General features: G+C 56.7%; 1 protein-coding gene across 3 annotated transcripts in view; it reads right to left on the minus strand.

Annotated features, from left to right (window-relative positions):
- Positions 1 to 4,870: 4,870 nt before the first annotated feature.
- TACC1 (transforming acidic coiled-coil containing protein 1) overlaps positions 4,871 to 16,766 on the minus strand; it is a 32,079-nt gene continuing 20,183 nt past the window's right edge. For all 3 annotated transcript variants that reach the window (XM_069877699.1, XM_069877697.1, XM_069877698.1), the window contains 10 exons: positions 15,649 to 15,709; positions 15,146 to 15,344; positions 13,539 to 13,594; positions 11,422 to 11,556; positions 11,183 to 11,259; positions 10,764 to 10,807; positions 10,509 to 10,669; positions 9,917 to 10,023; positions 9,327 to 9,447; positions 4,871 to 8,535 (listed from right to left, as the gene is read on the minus strand). In XM_069877699.1, the coding sequence (XP_069733800.1) occupies positions 8,467 to 8,535; positions 9,327 to 9,447; positions 9,917 to 10,023; positions 10,509 to 10,669; positions 10,764 to 10,807; positions 11,183 to 11,259; positions 11,422 to 11,556; positions 13,539 to 13,594; positions 15,146 to 15,344; positions 15,649 to 15,709 (1,030 nt within the window). In that variant the 3' untranslated portion in view covers positions 4,871 to 8,466. The remainder of the gene's footprint in view (positions 8,536 to 9,326; positions 9,448 to 9,916; positions 10,024 to 10,508; positions 10,670 to 10,763; positions 10,808 to 11,182; positions 11,260 to 11,421; positions 11,557 to 13,538; positions 13,595 to 15,145; positions 15,345 to 15,648; positions 15,710 to 16,766) is intronic.

The raw sequence follows: 16,766 nt of genomic DNA on the forward strand, positions 1-16,766 counted from the left end.
GTTATGACTAAGGGAAACTCCCGGCAGGTCGCGGTGCTGAAGGGGCAGCGGCTGGGCTCTCAGTCAGCACTTTGCTGGCTTGCCCTACCTTACATGTCTTGCAGTCACATTCCTGCTGTCTTCTCCTCACTCCTGGCCACCCTTTCGCTCTCCTCCTTGCATCATTCCCCTTTCTTTCCTCCTCATTCTTGATTTCACCGTTCTCCCTTACAAAACAAAGCAGCACCATGTGCTCCTGGGGGTTTTTCCAGCAGAGCTTTCGCTGAGAGAACATGCCCAGCTGCTCCAGCAGAGCCCCAGACCATGGAGCAATCCCTGCATTAATGCTCCCCTCTGCAAACCATGGGATGGGCAGGATTCACCCCGGACCTCGCTGCCCCGAGGAGCCCAGGGCAGCCCCAAAGTGCTGCTGGCCAGATCTCTCCTTGGCTCCCTTTCCCCAAGATGCTCTCAGCCGCCACAGCAAGCAGAACACTGGAGTTTACTTGGCTTAGGGTGGATGCTCTCACCATTACAAGCATTGTATATTGAAAATACGTTCCTGCTGAGCACCACAAAGAGCTGCACTATACAGGCTCGGCCAGTATTTCACACCAAATATATTTATAGCCATCCCAGGCCCATCTCTTTGCAGCCACAGGAGGGAAGAAACCGCTCCCCACAGCCACAAATCTCAAATTAGCAGCCCCAAAGCATCTTTGTTGGGCATTGTGCTGGGAAGGGGGCTCTGTCCCCCAGGGTGGCTGCACTCGGATGAGCTCCCGTTCCATATGGAGCACCAAGAATCCAAATCAGTTTGATTTGGGCTGAATCGTTTTGGTTTGGGCTCTTCTCCAGAGGTGATGGTTTTCTTGCAAACGAGACGCAGCGGCTGCACGTATGGTTTTAACTGCAGCGTTTATTTGACTGATGGCAGCTCAGCCTCTCCTGTGCTTTAAGCAGAGCAAACCCGCCGGCCGCCGACCTGCGCGCGTCCCTAGGCTATTGCAGCAAGCAGCTACGCCGGGCTGGCCACCACTTGCCCGGGACCCTCAGAGCCAGCTCAGCAGCAGCTTCCCCACCAGCGCAGCGGCCAGCAGGCTCGGAGGGTGCAGCGGCCGGGCTCCCCCGCCGTTCCGGGGGCCCCGCGACGGCCCGTTGCAGTCATCGCTGAAGCAGCATTGCACGCTGGCCCCGCTGGAACCACCACGCCGTGCCTGGTCGCAGAAGGACTTGTAGGAGCAAGACTTAATGATGCTGCCTGCAAGAGAAGGGACACACAACGTAGGGTTTAGGGGTTCCTGGGCATCGGGGGCTTCGCTCCTCCCCTGCTGGGGGAGGAAAGTGGGCAAGCAGAGTCACATCACAGCACATCGCTTTGTAGATGTGGGGTAAAAGGGTCTCCCTCCTGACCGTGGGGCTGCGTTCAGGGGTCAAGGAACGTCCCCATGGCCGCACTGCTCTAAGTCCAAGCACATCACGCAGCCCTGTCCGTGTATTTACAGCCACAGAATGAACCCGAGGCCAGCAGGGGTTGGTTTCGGGCACCGTCTCTTTCCATCTCGCTGGCCACACCGCTGCTCTGCAGCCACAAGGCTGCGCTGAGGGTGGCGAAGCATTTCTGGAGGACAAAAGGTCCTAGTCTGTCCTGCCAGGTCCTTTGCTTCTCCTTGCCCCCTGGTCCCTCCAGCATCCCTGGTCCCTCCAGCCCCCCTGATCCCTCCATCCAAGGGACTTACCGGGCGCAGAGATCGTGGAGCAGGCATCGGCGTACTGGGGGCAGCTGTGGGAGCCCTGCTTGTTGCAGTCGTTCTCGTTGGATGCAACACATTTGTGGCATTTCAGTGCTTTACCTGCATGAAGACAGGGAGGAGGAGTGAGAGCAGCAGTGACATCCCGGGCTGGAGCCCCGTGTGTCGTTTGCGGTCTGTGGGTCTCCACGGCCACCGGTGACCACCAGCACAGGGTCACGGGTTGGGGTTTTAGCACTGGTCAGAGCTGAGCAGCTCTGCCAGCTGGGAATCGGCAAGGCCACAGCACGCAGCTCGGCTTCAGGATGAGGAGCTATTCTGTCCACAAAATCCATGCAAAACTCTGCCAAATGTGACCCAAAATGAGAGAGAAACTGGACAGAGGAGCTTTTACGAGCCCTTGCTCTGCGAAAACTTTGTCCAATTGAGATTCCTGTAATTCTCTTTACAGTAAAAACAGGTAGAAATAATACTAAAAGAAAGCCCGAACCCTAAATCTTTGTCTGCTTGGGCCAAATCTCAGCTTAATGAGCATTTTGGGGGGAACGGGGGATCCATGAACCTGTGGCAGCAGCTTTTGTGCATTTGTGTGTCTTTAAAGTCCAGCATTTTGTAGAGAAATCGCCCCCCCAGACACCCAGCGCGGCGACGGGCAGCGAGGTGCTGGGCAGGCATGTGTTTTGGGAAGGGCAGGTCAGCTCCGACTGTTCCTCCAAGGAGGCTGTGGGCACGGCCGATGATGCCCAGCCCCACACTTGCTGGCATCACAGCTGATAACAGGGGTAAGAGCTGCCTGACCCTTTAGGAGAGGAAAACATGCGACTGACGGGGCTCAGGAACCAGCTGAGCAGGCGTGAAAGCGTTACTGTCATTTTACAGCAGTGAGAGACTTAAACAGCGCTGCTTGAAATAGCTGCTTGCAAAGCACACGCACACCCTAAAAAACCCTGAACCTGGAGATGCTGCTCCCACCTGAAGCCGTAGCTCTAGGTTTTGGTGGGGATGGTTAAACCACCGCTGATGTCGGGACTGACATCGGTAACCACTTTGCTGGCCGAGCAGAGCCCTCTCGTGGCAAATGGGGCCAGCAGAGTCATAGAATCATAGAATAACCAGGTTGGAAGAGAGCCGCAGGATCATTGAGTCCAACCATTCCTATCAAACACTAAACCATGTCCCTCAGCACCCCGTCCACCCGTGCCTTAAACCCCTCCAGGGAAGGGGACTCAACCCCCTCCCTGGGCAGCCTCTGCCAGGGACCAATGACCCTTTCCGTGAAAAATGTTTTCCTGATGTCCAGCCTGACCCTCCCCTGGTGGAGCTTGAGGCCATTCCCTCTCGTCCTGTCCCCTGTCCCTTGGGAGAAGAGCCCAGCTCCCTCCTCTCCACAACCTCCTTTCAGGTAGTTGTAGAGAGCAATGAGATCTCCCCTCAGCCTCCTCTTCTCCAGGATAAACACCCCCAGCTCTCTCAGCTGCTCCTCTTGTTCTCCAGCCCCTTCACCAGCTTCGTTGCTCTTCTCTGGACTCGCTCCAGAGCCTCAACATCCTTCTTGTGGGGAGGGGCCCAGAACTGAACATAGTTCAGCAGGATGGATCCTGCAGGAGACCAGAGCTCCCACCTCCAGCTCGCAGAAAAGGACAAAACTGGGGAAAACTGGGATTGCACAGGGCCAAACGCCACCAAATGCCACCAGTCTCCTGCCATTAGTCTGCGCAGACCCTGAATTCCACGGCGGAATCACTCGTCTCGTGCTTCTCCTTCACGGGTCTTTGCAGCGTGGGACAATCTTTCCTTTACCCTGGGCTCAAAACACAGTTAGGTTCATCTTCTCCTGGTGCAAAGATCCTCAAACTGTCCCATCCTGACTCCATTTCACACCATCGCTTTGAGCAGCACAACAACCTTCCCACCTTTCATACGGCTTTTTGTGACTCTGTCTTTCAGGAGCCGAGTTTTAGCTAGGAAACACCACTCTAGCGGGGAGAAGCTGCCTTGCTTTGGCTCAGGTACCTTCTCGGCTCCACTGGAGATGGAGGCCGGGAGGCTCTGCTGTCCCTGCTGAGCACCCCACGCCTGTGCAAGGGAAGATGCTCCTCTGGGTGCTCCTGGGAGAAGAAACCCACCATCCCCCCCAGAAATACCATTTTTCTGCAGGGATGGAAGCAGCATCGGGCAAGGGCACAACGGGCGCCAGCAAGCGGAACAGCTACAGCGATTTATCCCATCGAGCACTGACTGGAGCTACGAGACACTTACTTTCTCCGGCCAGGGATGTGACGATGGCCAGGGCCAGGAGGGTCTTCAGGGTGGACATTTTCAGCAATGTGCAGCACGGAGCGCGTAGCCTCTGTTTTGTCTTAAGGTCTTACAGCTAATCTGCTTGGGTGATTGGATCACCGGGCTGGGGATAACACACTTACTGCAGTCCCTGGCTAATGCCATCTTAGCCGGACAGGACGGGACGCGGCTCCCCAAGGGCACGGGCTGGTCCTGGGCACAGGAGCAGCAGCCCAGTGCTGGTGGAGGTGGCTGGACCTGCCCACACTCGCTGGGCTGGGCTCTGCTCCGCACCCCACTGCTGCCTGCTTTGGGAACCCCCTCCACTCCCAGGCACGGTACCTTGAGGTGGCATTTGAAAAGGTTGTCCAAGCCCATCTGCTCTGTCCAGACAATAACCCTTTTCTTGCTGTTTCCGGCAGCCAAGCTGGGGAAAAACCCTCCAAAATTTCCATCCCACCCAAAAGAGAAGTGCAAGAGAACAATGGAAAATCCGTACAGGGCCGGGAGCCCAGCAGAGCCGCCCCTGCGCTTGCCTGCTCCCCAGCCCTCAGCTGGGCAGGGCGCGCTCTCCATCCTTACAGGGGGATTTACCCAAGGCCAGGAAAGGTTATCGGGATCAGCACAAGGATTACACCAGTTCCCCCTGCCCCATGTCTCCGCGCTGCCCTCAGCTCTTCCAGGTTGGCTCAGGTCTGAATTCCGCAGTCTATAAACACAGATTTCTTGAACAGATGATAACCATGGTTATTTAAAACCAGCTGCATGTTAATAGAAATGTGGAGAACGTAGCCCTACCTGGAAGACAAAGCCAGCTCCCCTGAAAGCCCTGCACCAACCCCACGAACACCCAGAAAGCGTTCAAGAGTGATAAACACAATTTTTATTCGGGCAATGAATCATGGAAAAAAATATATTAGTAATCCTTATAATAATCTCATTTGTGTGAGTGTAACTCTTACAAATATTTACCTGACATATAAAAGGGAAATTATCGGACATATAAAATCTATGGTGACGGCAGTTACAGACACGGGGGTAGTAGTCAATGCAGAGAAAGTTCCTGCCTCTGGGATGGGGCCACGGGGGGAGCGGTTTGCAGTCAGGTTGTTCACTGGTTGGCACTTACTGTGGACTGGGATCTGCTGGCAAACGCACATCGGCAAAGGGCGACGCTGGCGGCTCGTGGGCAGCAGCCACCGCTGTCGGAAAGGGACAGTGAGACTCCACGGCAAGAAAGAGACGACAAACACAACCAGGCTGGGATCCCGACGCGGGTGCGGAGTTTCCTGCGCTGGTGACACAGCTTGGCTGGAAGAGCAGGGCAGCGCTGGAATGCCCTTGGCTTCGGGAAAGGTGCGAGGGAGTCGCCGCGCGGTGCTCCTGCCGTGCTCCCGCTGGCATCGCGCCGCCACAGCCGAGCCGGGCATGGCACGCGAGATCCAACAGCCCTGCCCAGCGACAGTTATACACACACGCCTTCTAGTATATGTGACTATGACCATTATATATATTTATATATACGTAACTATAACCATATTATAGTTAATAAATCATTCCTTAGGAATCTTCTTTGCCCGGACTGGAAGTGCATGCTGACAGGCACGGGAACGCGGCGGCGCTGGGGGGAGAGAGGCAGCGAAATGGCACCAGGGGACAGGAGGGAGCAGAGATGGGGAGGACACGGCCGGGGTGGGTTATTGTCAGGAGAGTGTTGGCTGTGCCATAGGCGGGCTGGGGCCCTGGGGAAGCGCTGGACCCAAAACCTCTGCAATTATCTCCCACCTCTGGGGCCAGAATGACACCCCTGTGGAGAGACCGAGCTCAAACACGCTTGGTAAGGCTCCCTGCGAGCCTGGTGCCCCGAGACCGGCACTCTGCTCCTCAGAGCTGCCCCCGGGATGAGCAAACCTGGCCCCAGCTGGGCACAGCAAACACAACTACATCCCTCCAGGTAGAGCAGGAAGCAAACCTTTGCTGGTGTGTTTATACTTCGTGCAAAGCCAGTGCCGTGCAGCGTGCTGCGACCTCCTGCGCTTCGACTCCATCAGCCCCGTGCTGGCACCTCGACCGCTGCGACAAGCGTGACACCAATGACACACACGACGCGTCCCAAACCACAAACTGGCCCCAAACCAACAGCTTAGGAGCTCCGAGAGCTTGTGCAAAGCTGCTCTTCGAATTCTGAATCCCTTCAACTTCTGAACAGTTGTAAAGAGAGAAACCCAACTCCATAAGAAAGCCCTGGGTCTCAAGGGCTTTAATTTACCTGTACAGCCCCCCAGAAGGTCTGAAGGGGCAGCACCTCTCTCCCACAGCCAGGGAAGGGCCTCTCGCATCCAGGCAGGAAAGATGCTTAGAGGGGCACACGAGAAAGCGGTGCTGCACCCACAAACCCCAAACGCTGATGAGAGGGAGGGGAGTCGTGCTGCAGCAGGCTGGCGCTGGCACTGTGACTCCCCAAACCAAAACTGCCTTTGTAACTCATCTGACAGGCTTCTCTACCAGCCCACAGAGGGATGTGCAGGGAGGACAAAGCAAAAAAAGAAACAAAGGGTTTTTCCCTTTGTCAGCTGTGCAAACGGGTGAATATTCGGCGCACAGCTCTGAGCGGTATCAGCCCTTCGCTTCCCCACCACACAGCTCCCAGCCCGTCCACTGGCCAAACTGGGAGCACGGGAACTGGACTCTGCGTGCTCAGGCAGGCTGTTGGCATCTTTGCTTAAAGCGTATAATAAATTCTCTCTATACATAACTAATAAAATATATATCAAGTGTATGGCTCTGACTTAAATGGATGTTGGCACTGCACACTCAACACAAGGAATTAGAAAATAGAAGGAAAACAACTCAATTCTTTTACAAAAAGGTAGCAGCAAAAAAGGTTTTGCTTAGGTAGGCTGGGTAGGAAACAGCCCAAAGAGCAGATATTTCCCTTATGTGGTGTTTATGACTACGTGCTCAAAGTGACGGTAAAGAATTCTCTGCCCCTGCAGCTCCTGCCTGATCCCATCGATCTGCCTCGTGCAGGGTGGACGGCTCCCACACATGGTTTTAAACACAGTGCATCACCCCAGAGCCTCCCAGTAACCAGCACAGGGCACAGCCAACCTCAGCAGCGCTGCTGGAGTCTGGCGTGCTCAGGAAAGCAAACACCTCTGACACCGAGCAGGCAGCCTGCCCGCACGCAAAGTCAGAGATTGGGCTGCGTCCAGACAGATTTCAGAGTATTTTACTGCTGTCTGTACCTGCCTTTGCCTGTAAAGGCTGTCTTTCCTTTGCTTCTCTTAACACTCAGTGCTGCAAGAGCATTTTTGACAGCAGCACAAGGCCCAGGGCAGTGCTGCACCCTCCTGCCTTTCTGTGCCGGCTGGGGAAAACAGCCCTAAGTCAGCAGAATCATGAGGCAGGTCAGGGTTTGCTTCCTTCCTCCTGGAGCATCCAAAGAGGGAACTAACCTCGCTGCAGCGTGGAGCCAAGAGCAAAGGGCTTGGCTGTGTGGATTTCAAAGCAGACCAGAAACCCCACATTAAGAAGCCGCAGAAAGTGCCAAGGCTGTGGACAGGGTGGCCACGGGGACAGACGGATGGACAAGTCTTGGCTCTCCAGAACCAACATCTCCCTTGTTTCTCAAACACCTCTTGGTGCAGAAGCCTCCTGTGCTCTCCTGGCCAGGCTCTCCTTTGACAGGACCTAAGTTATACCAGTAAAGTGGGTCTATCCGTGCTCCTGGGCAATGAGATGTGCAGCAGGACTGTGCCTGACGGGAAGAAATGTGCAGAGAGCCCGAGTGCTCACAAATGCTAATAAAGTGCACGAATGCAGAGACGGTCAGCTTCCCTCCCCCAAGGCTGGTGCAGCCAGGGACGAGGATGCACTGTGCCATGTTTCACCTATTTACCCGAGACCAGGACCAGCCCCTGAATACCACCACCTCCTCAAACCTGACCAATCTCCTGGGAGGCTGCTTCAGCCAATGGATCCATGCTGGTGGCCCCAAACCACCTGCGAGGGGTGCCTGGGGCCCCCCAGCCCCTTTGCTGCCTCTCCAGCCAAGCATCCGCATGCTAAGTCCCCTTCCCCTGCACATCAACCACGTCCCGGGGCAGAAGCTGTAACCGAGCACATGAGGACAGCGAGAGAGGGACACAGAGCCCAGGGTGTCACCTCCCAGCTGAGAGGTGGCATCCATGCAGCCGGATGGCACTGCGGACACCCAGAGGGACACTCACGCCCAGCCAGATCCTGGGGAACCCAGCCCCAAAGCCCTTGGGAAGCGGAGACACGGGCAGAGTGGGAACCGTCTCTGGATGGGGCCAGGGGGCTGGCAGCAAGCGGAGATGCGGCTGGGCACGGATGCTTCCCTGCCGGGAGGGTTTCCTGGGAGTAAGGCAAGGTGCTCGACGTTACGAGAAAAGCAGCCAAGTGCAGAGTGCTGGGTGAGGGGCGGCGAGGCTCAGTCCGTCTTTCCCAGCTTCGCTATCAGCTCGTCACAGATCTTGGTCAGCTCCTCAATCTCCTGGTTCTGGAAGAGAAGCAGAATTGAGGACCCCCACGGCAGCACAGATGGGGGATAACGCCCTGTCCCATCTGTCACCCAGACAGCACAGCAAGGGACAGCCGGCTCCTAAGCTCACCCAGGGGCTGCAGAGCTCAGCCCTCCTCGTCCCCAAAGGATCCTAGTGCTGCACAGAGACCAGCAGCTGCCCCGCTGCAGCCCACCACACTCTGCTCAGCCCTCATCTGCTGGTGGGCACATGGGAGCAAGCTCTGCCCATGCAGAAGGACACGGAAGGACATGGATTCATTGGAACTGAGATGATCTGAGGGCTGGAGAACCTCCTGTACAAGGACAGGCTGAGAGAGCTGGGGTTGTTCAGCCTGGAGAAGAGAAAGCTCTGAGGAGACCTTACAGCAGCTTCCAGTGCTGAAAGGGGCTCCAGGAAAGCTGGGATGGGACTCTTGATCAGGGAGGACAGGGAGAGGGTGAGGGGGATGGTTTTCAGATGAAAGGGGAGATTGAGATGAGATCTTGGAAGGAAATGTTTTGCTGTGAGGGTGGCGAGACCTTGATCCAGGCTGCCCAGAGCAGGGGTGGCTGCCCCATCCCTGGAGGGGTTCAAGGCCAGGTTGGATGGGGCTTGGAGCCCCTGATCCAGTGGGAAGTGTCCAAGCCTGCCTGGGCAGAGCACGCGGGTCCTTCCTTGCAGGAGGACACGGTTGTACACAGGATGCTCAGAGAAGCAAAAGGGAACCCTGGCAATGCAGAGCAAAGCTGGCGCGGGTCGCAGTGAGGAGGCAAGGTGGGTGCGTTACCTTCTGCTGGAGGGCTCTCTCCAGGGACTCCACCTTCATCTGCTCCTTGCGCAGCCCGGCGTGCAGCGCTGCGCTCTCCGCCTTGGCCTTTGTGCGCACCTGGGCGATCTCCTCGTTGGCTCTGCGGTGGCGTTTGGAGAGAAGGGGACAGCAGTCACGTCTTTGGGTGCAGGAAGGAGCAGCACTGCGCAACATTCAACCACGCAGCACTGGCAGAGCCTGGCTCCTGCTTGCTTGGATGCATCGGAGGTGGTTTTCCCATATGGAAAACCTGCATGAAACTAGGTTAATTCACCTCCTCCAAACTCCTGCATGGAAACTCATGAAAACCCATGAAGTGACTGCAAATAAACCGTGAAACTTGGTTTCTCCATTAAAACAAATGAAGCAAAGCTCAGAGACCCCACTCAGGGATTTGTGCTGCCTTGCTTACAGCCATTTTAAGTCACTTGAGCTTAAAGGCAGCTTTTCACATCAATGAACTCCTGCCTTCCAACCTCAGGAAAGCCACATGGAGATGCTGCCCTATAAGGGCTTCAAGCACCCAGAAAGCTCCTCAGCACACCCAACGATCTCGTGCGTGACCTTACTTGTCTAATTTTTCTTCTGCATGGACTTTCAGGGCCTGATACCGCTGCTCTTCTTGCTTGACCCGGGTTAAATAGTCTTGAGCGCACTTCTTCAGAGCTTCTTCATTCTGGGGAAGAAAAAGCACATCTGTCTGCTTTGGGACTGAGTGCAGTGATGCTGCTCTGAGGTGTTGAGTGTAAATGGAAAGGCTTTGGACAGCATCAGCTTCTCCTTTATGCTGGAGCCCCTTATCCAGCTCTGCAGCACGGAAAAAATGGAGAAATGAAGGTTTCTTAGGGCACTTTGCCCTGCTCTGCCCAGCGCACGATGCTCCATTGCTGGCAGCTCAGCAGGACCGTGCTGGGTAGAGGTGTGGAGAAGAGCTGGGTCCCTGGAGAGGTTCCCCTCACTGCCTTCCTCTGGCACCTGAAAGACTCTGCTGGTTTATCAGAAATCAGAGGAGAGCGAGTGAGCAGTGCTGCAAGCTGGGACATTTGGAGCCACACTCCGTGGGATGGGAGAGCCAGGATGCGGCACGGGATAAAGCAGAGGCGATGCTGCCCAGGCCAGGGACCAGCACTGCAAGGAGAAAGGGAAAACCAAGGTAAGGACCTTCTTGAAGCCTTCTAGGACGCCCTTCAGGTTTTCATATCTCCTGAAGAGATCCGACAGGGACCTCTCCACCGAGTTGAGGTCTGCCAGAGCCTGGTCCTTTTCCATCGTGAGCTGCTGCAGGTTCTTCTGAGACGTCATGTTCGTCCTCTGCTCATCCTCTGTGATGGAGAACAAACAGCAGGGACACGGTGAGGGAGCAGGGACGGGTGAGGCAGCTGGATCCCCATCCCGTGCCCCCAGCAGGCCCCTCACCGATCATCTGGGCGATGGTCTTCTCATACTCAGCCACGATTTTCCTAGGAAGAAAAAAGCAGGTAAGAGGCAGCAGGTTTTTGTATACAGGTTCCTACAGCTCCGCTGCCAGCAAACTGCTCCAGGGCCACCCAGCACCACAAAGGCAGCACCCACCCTCGCTCCCCTGCGCCGAGACCTCCCTCCAGCTGCTGGAGCCACGCAGCTAATGGGATTGTAACCCTGCACAAAGGAGCCAGCAGCTCAACACAGCCCAGCACAAAGAGCACATCCCCCCTAACACGGCCCACCCTGACGGTGCTGAGCTCTATCATCCCGTCACGGCCCCGCTAACCTGCTCCGGGACCCCATGGGGAACAGGCAGAGCGCCGCGCTGTGCAGAGGAGCAGCAGGAGAAGGTGCCAGGAGGAAGCTCTTACCTCATCTCTAAGACTTCCTGGCGGCTCTCTTCATATTTCCTCTTCCACTCATTTGCTTCGATCTCCTTCGTGATTATCTAGGTTGAAGCAGACACGGGACCCTCGGGATGCGCTCTGGGTGGTTTCCCTGTGATGTGCACGGGACCAGAGGGCAGCGCTGCCCCTGCATCCCCTGCAGCACCAGCTGGGATGGGGTCTGGTGAGGGGCAGCCTGGGGAGGAGGGGTCCCCAGCTCTTACCTCCTCCCTGATGAGCGTGAGCACAGCCGTCTTCTCGGATTCACTGAGGCAGATGCTGTCCAGGGGACTCTCGCTCCTGCTCCCGCTGGTGATGGCCACGGGGGACTTGTCCACGGAGCACAGCCCGGGATTGTCCTGGGGGGAACCGCCCAGCTGGGATGCTTTTCTTTTCACTCTGCCTCTCCCATTCGGGTTTTCTCCCCCTTTTATCAGCCTCTGTTTGGGCACCGAACCTCCCTACCTGCGCACACTGACAGCTCAGATCCAAGCTCAGCCACATGGTGTTTTGAGTGCACTTTCTGCTAAGTCCCTTCCAGGGATCGGGGGCTGCACTGTAGGACACCCACTGCTGCCCTGGGGCTTGACATCCCAAAGGGGGACAGAGCAGGGCCCCATCGGAGAAGGCGCAGCAGCGATGTGCTGACACCTCACATCCCTTCCCTTTCCCCAGGGTTGGTTCTAAACCACCTCCAGCCCGGGGATCTTTGCTGACTGAGCCACACGCAGGGGTCTGCACGGCTCCAGGTGGAGATGTTGCTCCGAAATCAGAGACGCTCACACAGGGCTCCCAGCACCCTCCTGTTGCCATTACAGGTGCTCTTACGAGAGATGAGATGGTGGCAAACCCATCGCTCACTGCTTTCCTCCCCCAGAGCCCAGCTCCTCCCCATCAGTGCTGCACCTACAGGGACAAAACTTGGGGGAGAGCTCAGCCTAGTGCCTGGACGCCAGCCCCATCCCTTCTCTCATGGGTTCTGCAGCCTGCAAGGCCTCCAGAAAAGCAGTTCTTCAAACCCAGGCTCACCCCACCGCCTGCTCCTCCTTTTATCATCCCAGCTGCAGTGACAGCCCTGCGCAGCCATCTCCTAGGGAACCGGCTGCCAGGCCATAAATAGAGAAAAGCTTTGGAGGAGGCAGCTTGCTTTTGCAGTGTTTTGGAAATGAAAGCAGTACGGTATTTCTCTCCTCCCACCTCCCTGTGCTTTGCTGCCCAGGTCCAAGCACCACCGAGCCCTTCACAGGCTTCCGTGGCAGTGGGTGAGCGATGGCCAGTGGCCAGAGCCATCCCCGGGGCAGCTTTGGGTCAGAACAACCCAAACCAGGGTGGTTCAGCCCCGTCTGGCACCGGCAGCAGCCGCTCACAGCATCTCCAAAAAGCAGGCGCGCACCTGAACGCCTGCAAGCGCCACCGCCTGCCCCACGGCAAATCCTCCCACGCTCCGGATCTGGGGTGACCCCAGCTCGTCTGTGGGAGCGGAGCCTGCTCACGCTCTCCCCAGCACCAAAGAAAAGGTTCACTTTGCCCAGTGTCCTTGTGGGGCTTAGCACAGTTAAATCTGTCTCAGGGAGGCTCATTGTGCTGATGTTGCTAATCGCACTGTCATCTACTTGTGCCTCGAGCAGCTTTGGCCAGGGCTGGCTAAGCTGGCAGAGGGCCCCCCTGCAATGGAAAGGTCTCAGGCCACTCTGAAGGCTCCACGGGGCACATCTGGGGTGCCCCATAGCTCCTGCTGGGGTGCCAGGGCTGCTGGTGGCTGCAGAGCCAGGGCTGCTGTCACTAATCCCTCATGCCTGCTGTCAGCTGCCTTCCTGAAAGCAGCATTTGAGGATCCCTCGTAAGCAGGATGGGCACCAACTGGCCGTCAGAGCCAGCCCTGGACTCCTTCACATGACGTGCAGCCCCTGTCCTGCATCTCAACCCTCTCCCATGATCTCCTCTGCCCTTTCACTGCCATTCAGCTGCTTCCAAACGCAGGATTTGCTCTCACTGCCCTCCCACGGCTGCAGCCCTGGCTCCTCACCAGCTCTGCTCCGTGCCCAGCATTCCTCCCTCCCAGCCCGCTGTCCTCTGCCAGGCTTCTTCTGGCCTGAAGGGAAGTCACTGCTGGTTTTAACAAGTCCCTGTGTGGGCTTTTCAGGAATTTTAGCTCCCAAAGAACCTCATTTCAGAGAGATTTTGGTAGCGCTTCTAGGATTAGCAGCCAGGTTTCTGCAACTTCCCCCTCAGCTCTGCAGAGCAGGGCAGGGGATCAGCCCTGCTGAGCTGCACGACAGCCCCGGCACGGTCGCCCTCAGCCTCCCCGCAGGTGAAGCACGAGGAAACGAGAGGCACTTACGGGGAAGATGCCAGGCCCATCCTTTTCCATCTGCTTGGAGATGTCCTTTTCAAAGCCTAAACACAAGGAAACACAACCTTTTAGCTACCTGGAAACAAGACTCTGGCGGAATATGCAGGTTTGCTGGGATGCAGAAGGGAACCCCGGGTCTCTACATGCCCTCAGCTTCTCCTCCCAAAAGGCTTCTTTCCCCCAGCTCTTGCCCTTGAAGGAAGAATGCATCCTGCACCTCTGCCCTGGCTCCTGTCCTTGCAGGGAGGATGCATCCTGCACTCCCTGCAGTGGAAACCAACACTCCCCTCTGGTGGCACTTCAGCCCCGTGCCTGTGCCCCACAGCTGCCACCCTACCAGCTCTTCCCAGGACTGTGGGGGCCGAGGATGCACAGGTCAGTTTGCACCGTGCTGGCTGGTGCAGGCAGGATGCATCCCTGGGATGAAACGCAGCTGCTCGGGCTGCATAGCACAAGCCTCAGCCCACGCCAACTGGGCACAGCGCCCTCCAAGGAGCTGCCCCACGGCCCCTGCTATTCTTAACAGCAGCAGAGAGGAGATAAAAGCCATCTCCTCCCGTCTGTGGGACACCCTGCATCTCACATAGCGCAGCAGATAATTTATGAACCTCGCTCAAACAACTGCAGACGTGACTGGCATTCACGTGTTAACGGGGCAGAGAACAAACGTGTTGCTAGAGCCCAGCTAGGAAAGGAAGAAGGCAAGGGAATGCTTATGACTGCAGATTTCCTAGCGATTCCTCCCTTTATCCCTGCATCCTGGGCAGTGGCTGCTTGCCACAGCTCACAGCACCACCCCTGTGCACCCCTGCCTGGCCCTCTGAGATGAGCAGCCAGAAATAAAACCTCCCAGCCTCTCTGCTAGCAAATCTTTCCTCTATTCGAAGGCAAAGGGCTGTTCTCCTCTCCTGAGAGCCTGCAGCTCCACATGGAGAAATGATTAATGGGTGCCCGCACAGGGCAGAGCTGCAGACCTCCTGCACAGTCATTTCTCCTGCTTGCACCTGTAACTTTGCTACTGATTAAATGTCATCTTGCCTGCCTTTTAGTTATTTTTTAATGGATTGGTCAGAGAGGCTAATTACAGAGGAGACTGACAGCTAAATGCCTCCAGGAGCATCAGCAGAGTCTGCTGTGGTGACATGGAGATCATCGACCACAGCCCTTGCGTGGGGACACAGCATCCCGGCAGCTCTGCCCCCAGCACAGGCTTTGTGCAGGGCTGGGCGTGCACTGAGAGCATCTCAGCTCAACAGCATGCAATGGCTCGGCTCGCTCATTATCTCAGCTCGCCGATGGAAAACTGGATTCAGGAGGGCACTCGCAGCATGGCTGCAGGGCAGGGAGCCTCAGTGCGGAGAGCGCTCTGCACCGACCGAGCCTAAAGGCAGCCTGTACCACGATTTTTCCGTAATGGAAATAGTGCAGATAAGCAAATGGAGGTTTCATTAGAGGTTGCGGCGGCCTTTAGCCCTGTCAGTGTAAATAAACAGTGATGGAGCTGCATTGCCTCAACAGCACCGCTGCATCACCAGAGGCTGCAGAGATTGCCTGGGTGCCTGCACGGCGCACACGGCAGCGGGGACGCTCCTTACCTGCCTCCACACCGTGCTTCGCTGCCGGCACAGGAGCATTCGAGCACTCGAAGTACTCCAGGTCATCTTCTGGCTCGCCTTTCTTCTCCAGCCCAGACGGTTTCTGCACAGAGGTGGTGGAGGCCAGCTTCTCCTCATCAGTGGCGTGTCCATCCCGATTGGCAATAGCTGGGATTTCTGAGATCAACGGTTCTTCATCCTGCGGGATTAAGGCATGCGGGTAAGCAGGACTCAGCAAATCCACAGGGATCAGGTAACCGGGCTGCCTGCACAGCCTGTGGAAAGCATGGGAGGCATCAAGCACAGTTCTCCTCCCTCCCCTCCCAGCAGAAAGTGCCCACGGGGCCGAGAGCTCCTGCTTTCAAGGAGCCAGCCCTTTGGTCAGGCTTTGCAGGCACACGCTATCCCAAAGCTTAGCCAGCCCAGCTCTTCCCACGCCCCTGTCTGGGTCGTCCAAGCATCCTGCGTCCAGCCAGCAGCTCCCACGGTCAAATCTCACCTACCTGAGCGCAAGCATCCAGGACCAGGGACTGTGTCTCGTATTGCTTCACCTTGCAGCCGGTCCTGCAGGGGAGAGAGAAGCAGGCGTCTGAGGCACGTGCTCACGTGGGCTGCGTGGGGAGCAGGCAGGGGCACGTGCGAGACAGCCCAAGCAAGGGGAGGCAGCCCCAGCGCTAGCGTTGCACCCTGCGTGCCAGCAACCCCACTCACCAGTGAAATATTGAGGCAGAGCAAGTTCTGGAATAGGCAGAAGGAAGATGCAAACAAAACACATGACTACAAAGCAATTGGGTTTGTCTCTGACATGTTTATTCCTGTTGAAGGTAAGGATCAGAGAAAGGAACCCGAGGTGCTGACAGAGAGAGGTGATTGTTAAGGACATGGCAAAGAAAGATTTCCTTTGCTGCACCCTCGCCCTGTGCATCCAGCATGATGGCATCCCGAGGTCTCAGTGCCCATTGGTTTTCTGCAGGATGAAACCATTTCCAGGCCATCCCATGCCCTTGTGCTTGCAACTGGAGGCTTTGTCTGTGTCTGCAGCATCCATGTGTCTCCCATGTGAGCCAGACCTGTTACAGAGCTCTGCTGGGCTCGCGGCCGAGCACCAGCGCAGTGCACCGTGCCTCGAACGCTCTCTCCATCAGATGCAAACACTGTCCCGAGGAGAAGGGCCTTGCAGACGGGAGAAGGTTCAGCTCAGGTTGCTCTTGCAGGTGGTCAAGGCTGGATGCCCTTCAGAGAGAGCATGTCCCTGGGACTTCATCCAGTGTCCCTCGAAATGCAGCAACCAGGAGCTTGGCCACGCAGCACTGCGGGTACGGCTGCATCCTGACGCACTGGGCATCAGCACCTTGAGGCAGCTCAAGGCAGCAGGCAGGCAGTCCTGGCTCAGCCCCAGCAGCACTGGGTCCACATCAGCAAAGCCCATGGGGACGGAGGGAGTCAGCGATGGGATGATGCATCCCAGCACTTGCCCCTGGCACACAACAGAGAGCATAAGCTCTCCTCCCGCATCTCATCACCCTCTCAGTCCACGTTTTGCCATCTCCCTCAGCTTGCTGCCATGCACCAGCTCACCAGAAGAGAGATATTCCCTAAGCTGGGGGGTGGGAGCCCACCA

The sequence above is a fragment of the Phaenicophaeus curvirostris genome, chromosome 27, assembly GCF_032191515.1.
Source record: "Phaenicophaeus curvirostris isolate KB17595 chromosome 27, BPBGC_Pcur_1.0, whole genome shotgun sequence".
NCBI lineage: Eukaryota > Metazoa > Chordata > Aves > Cuculiformes > Cuculidae > Phaenicophaeus > Phaenicophaeus curvirostris.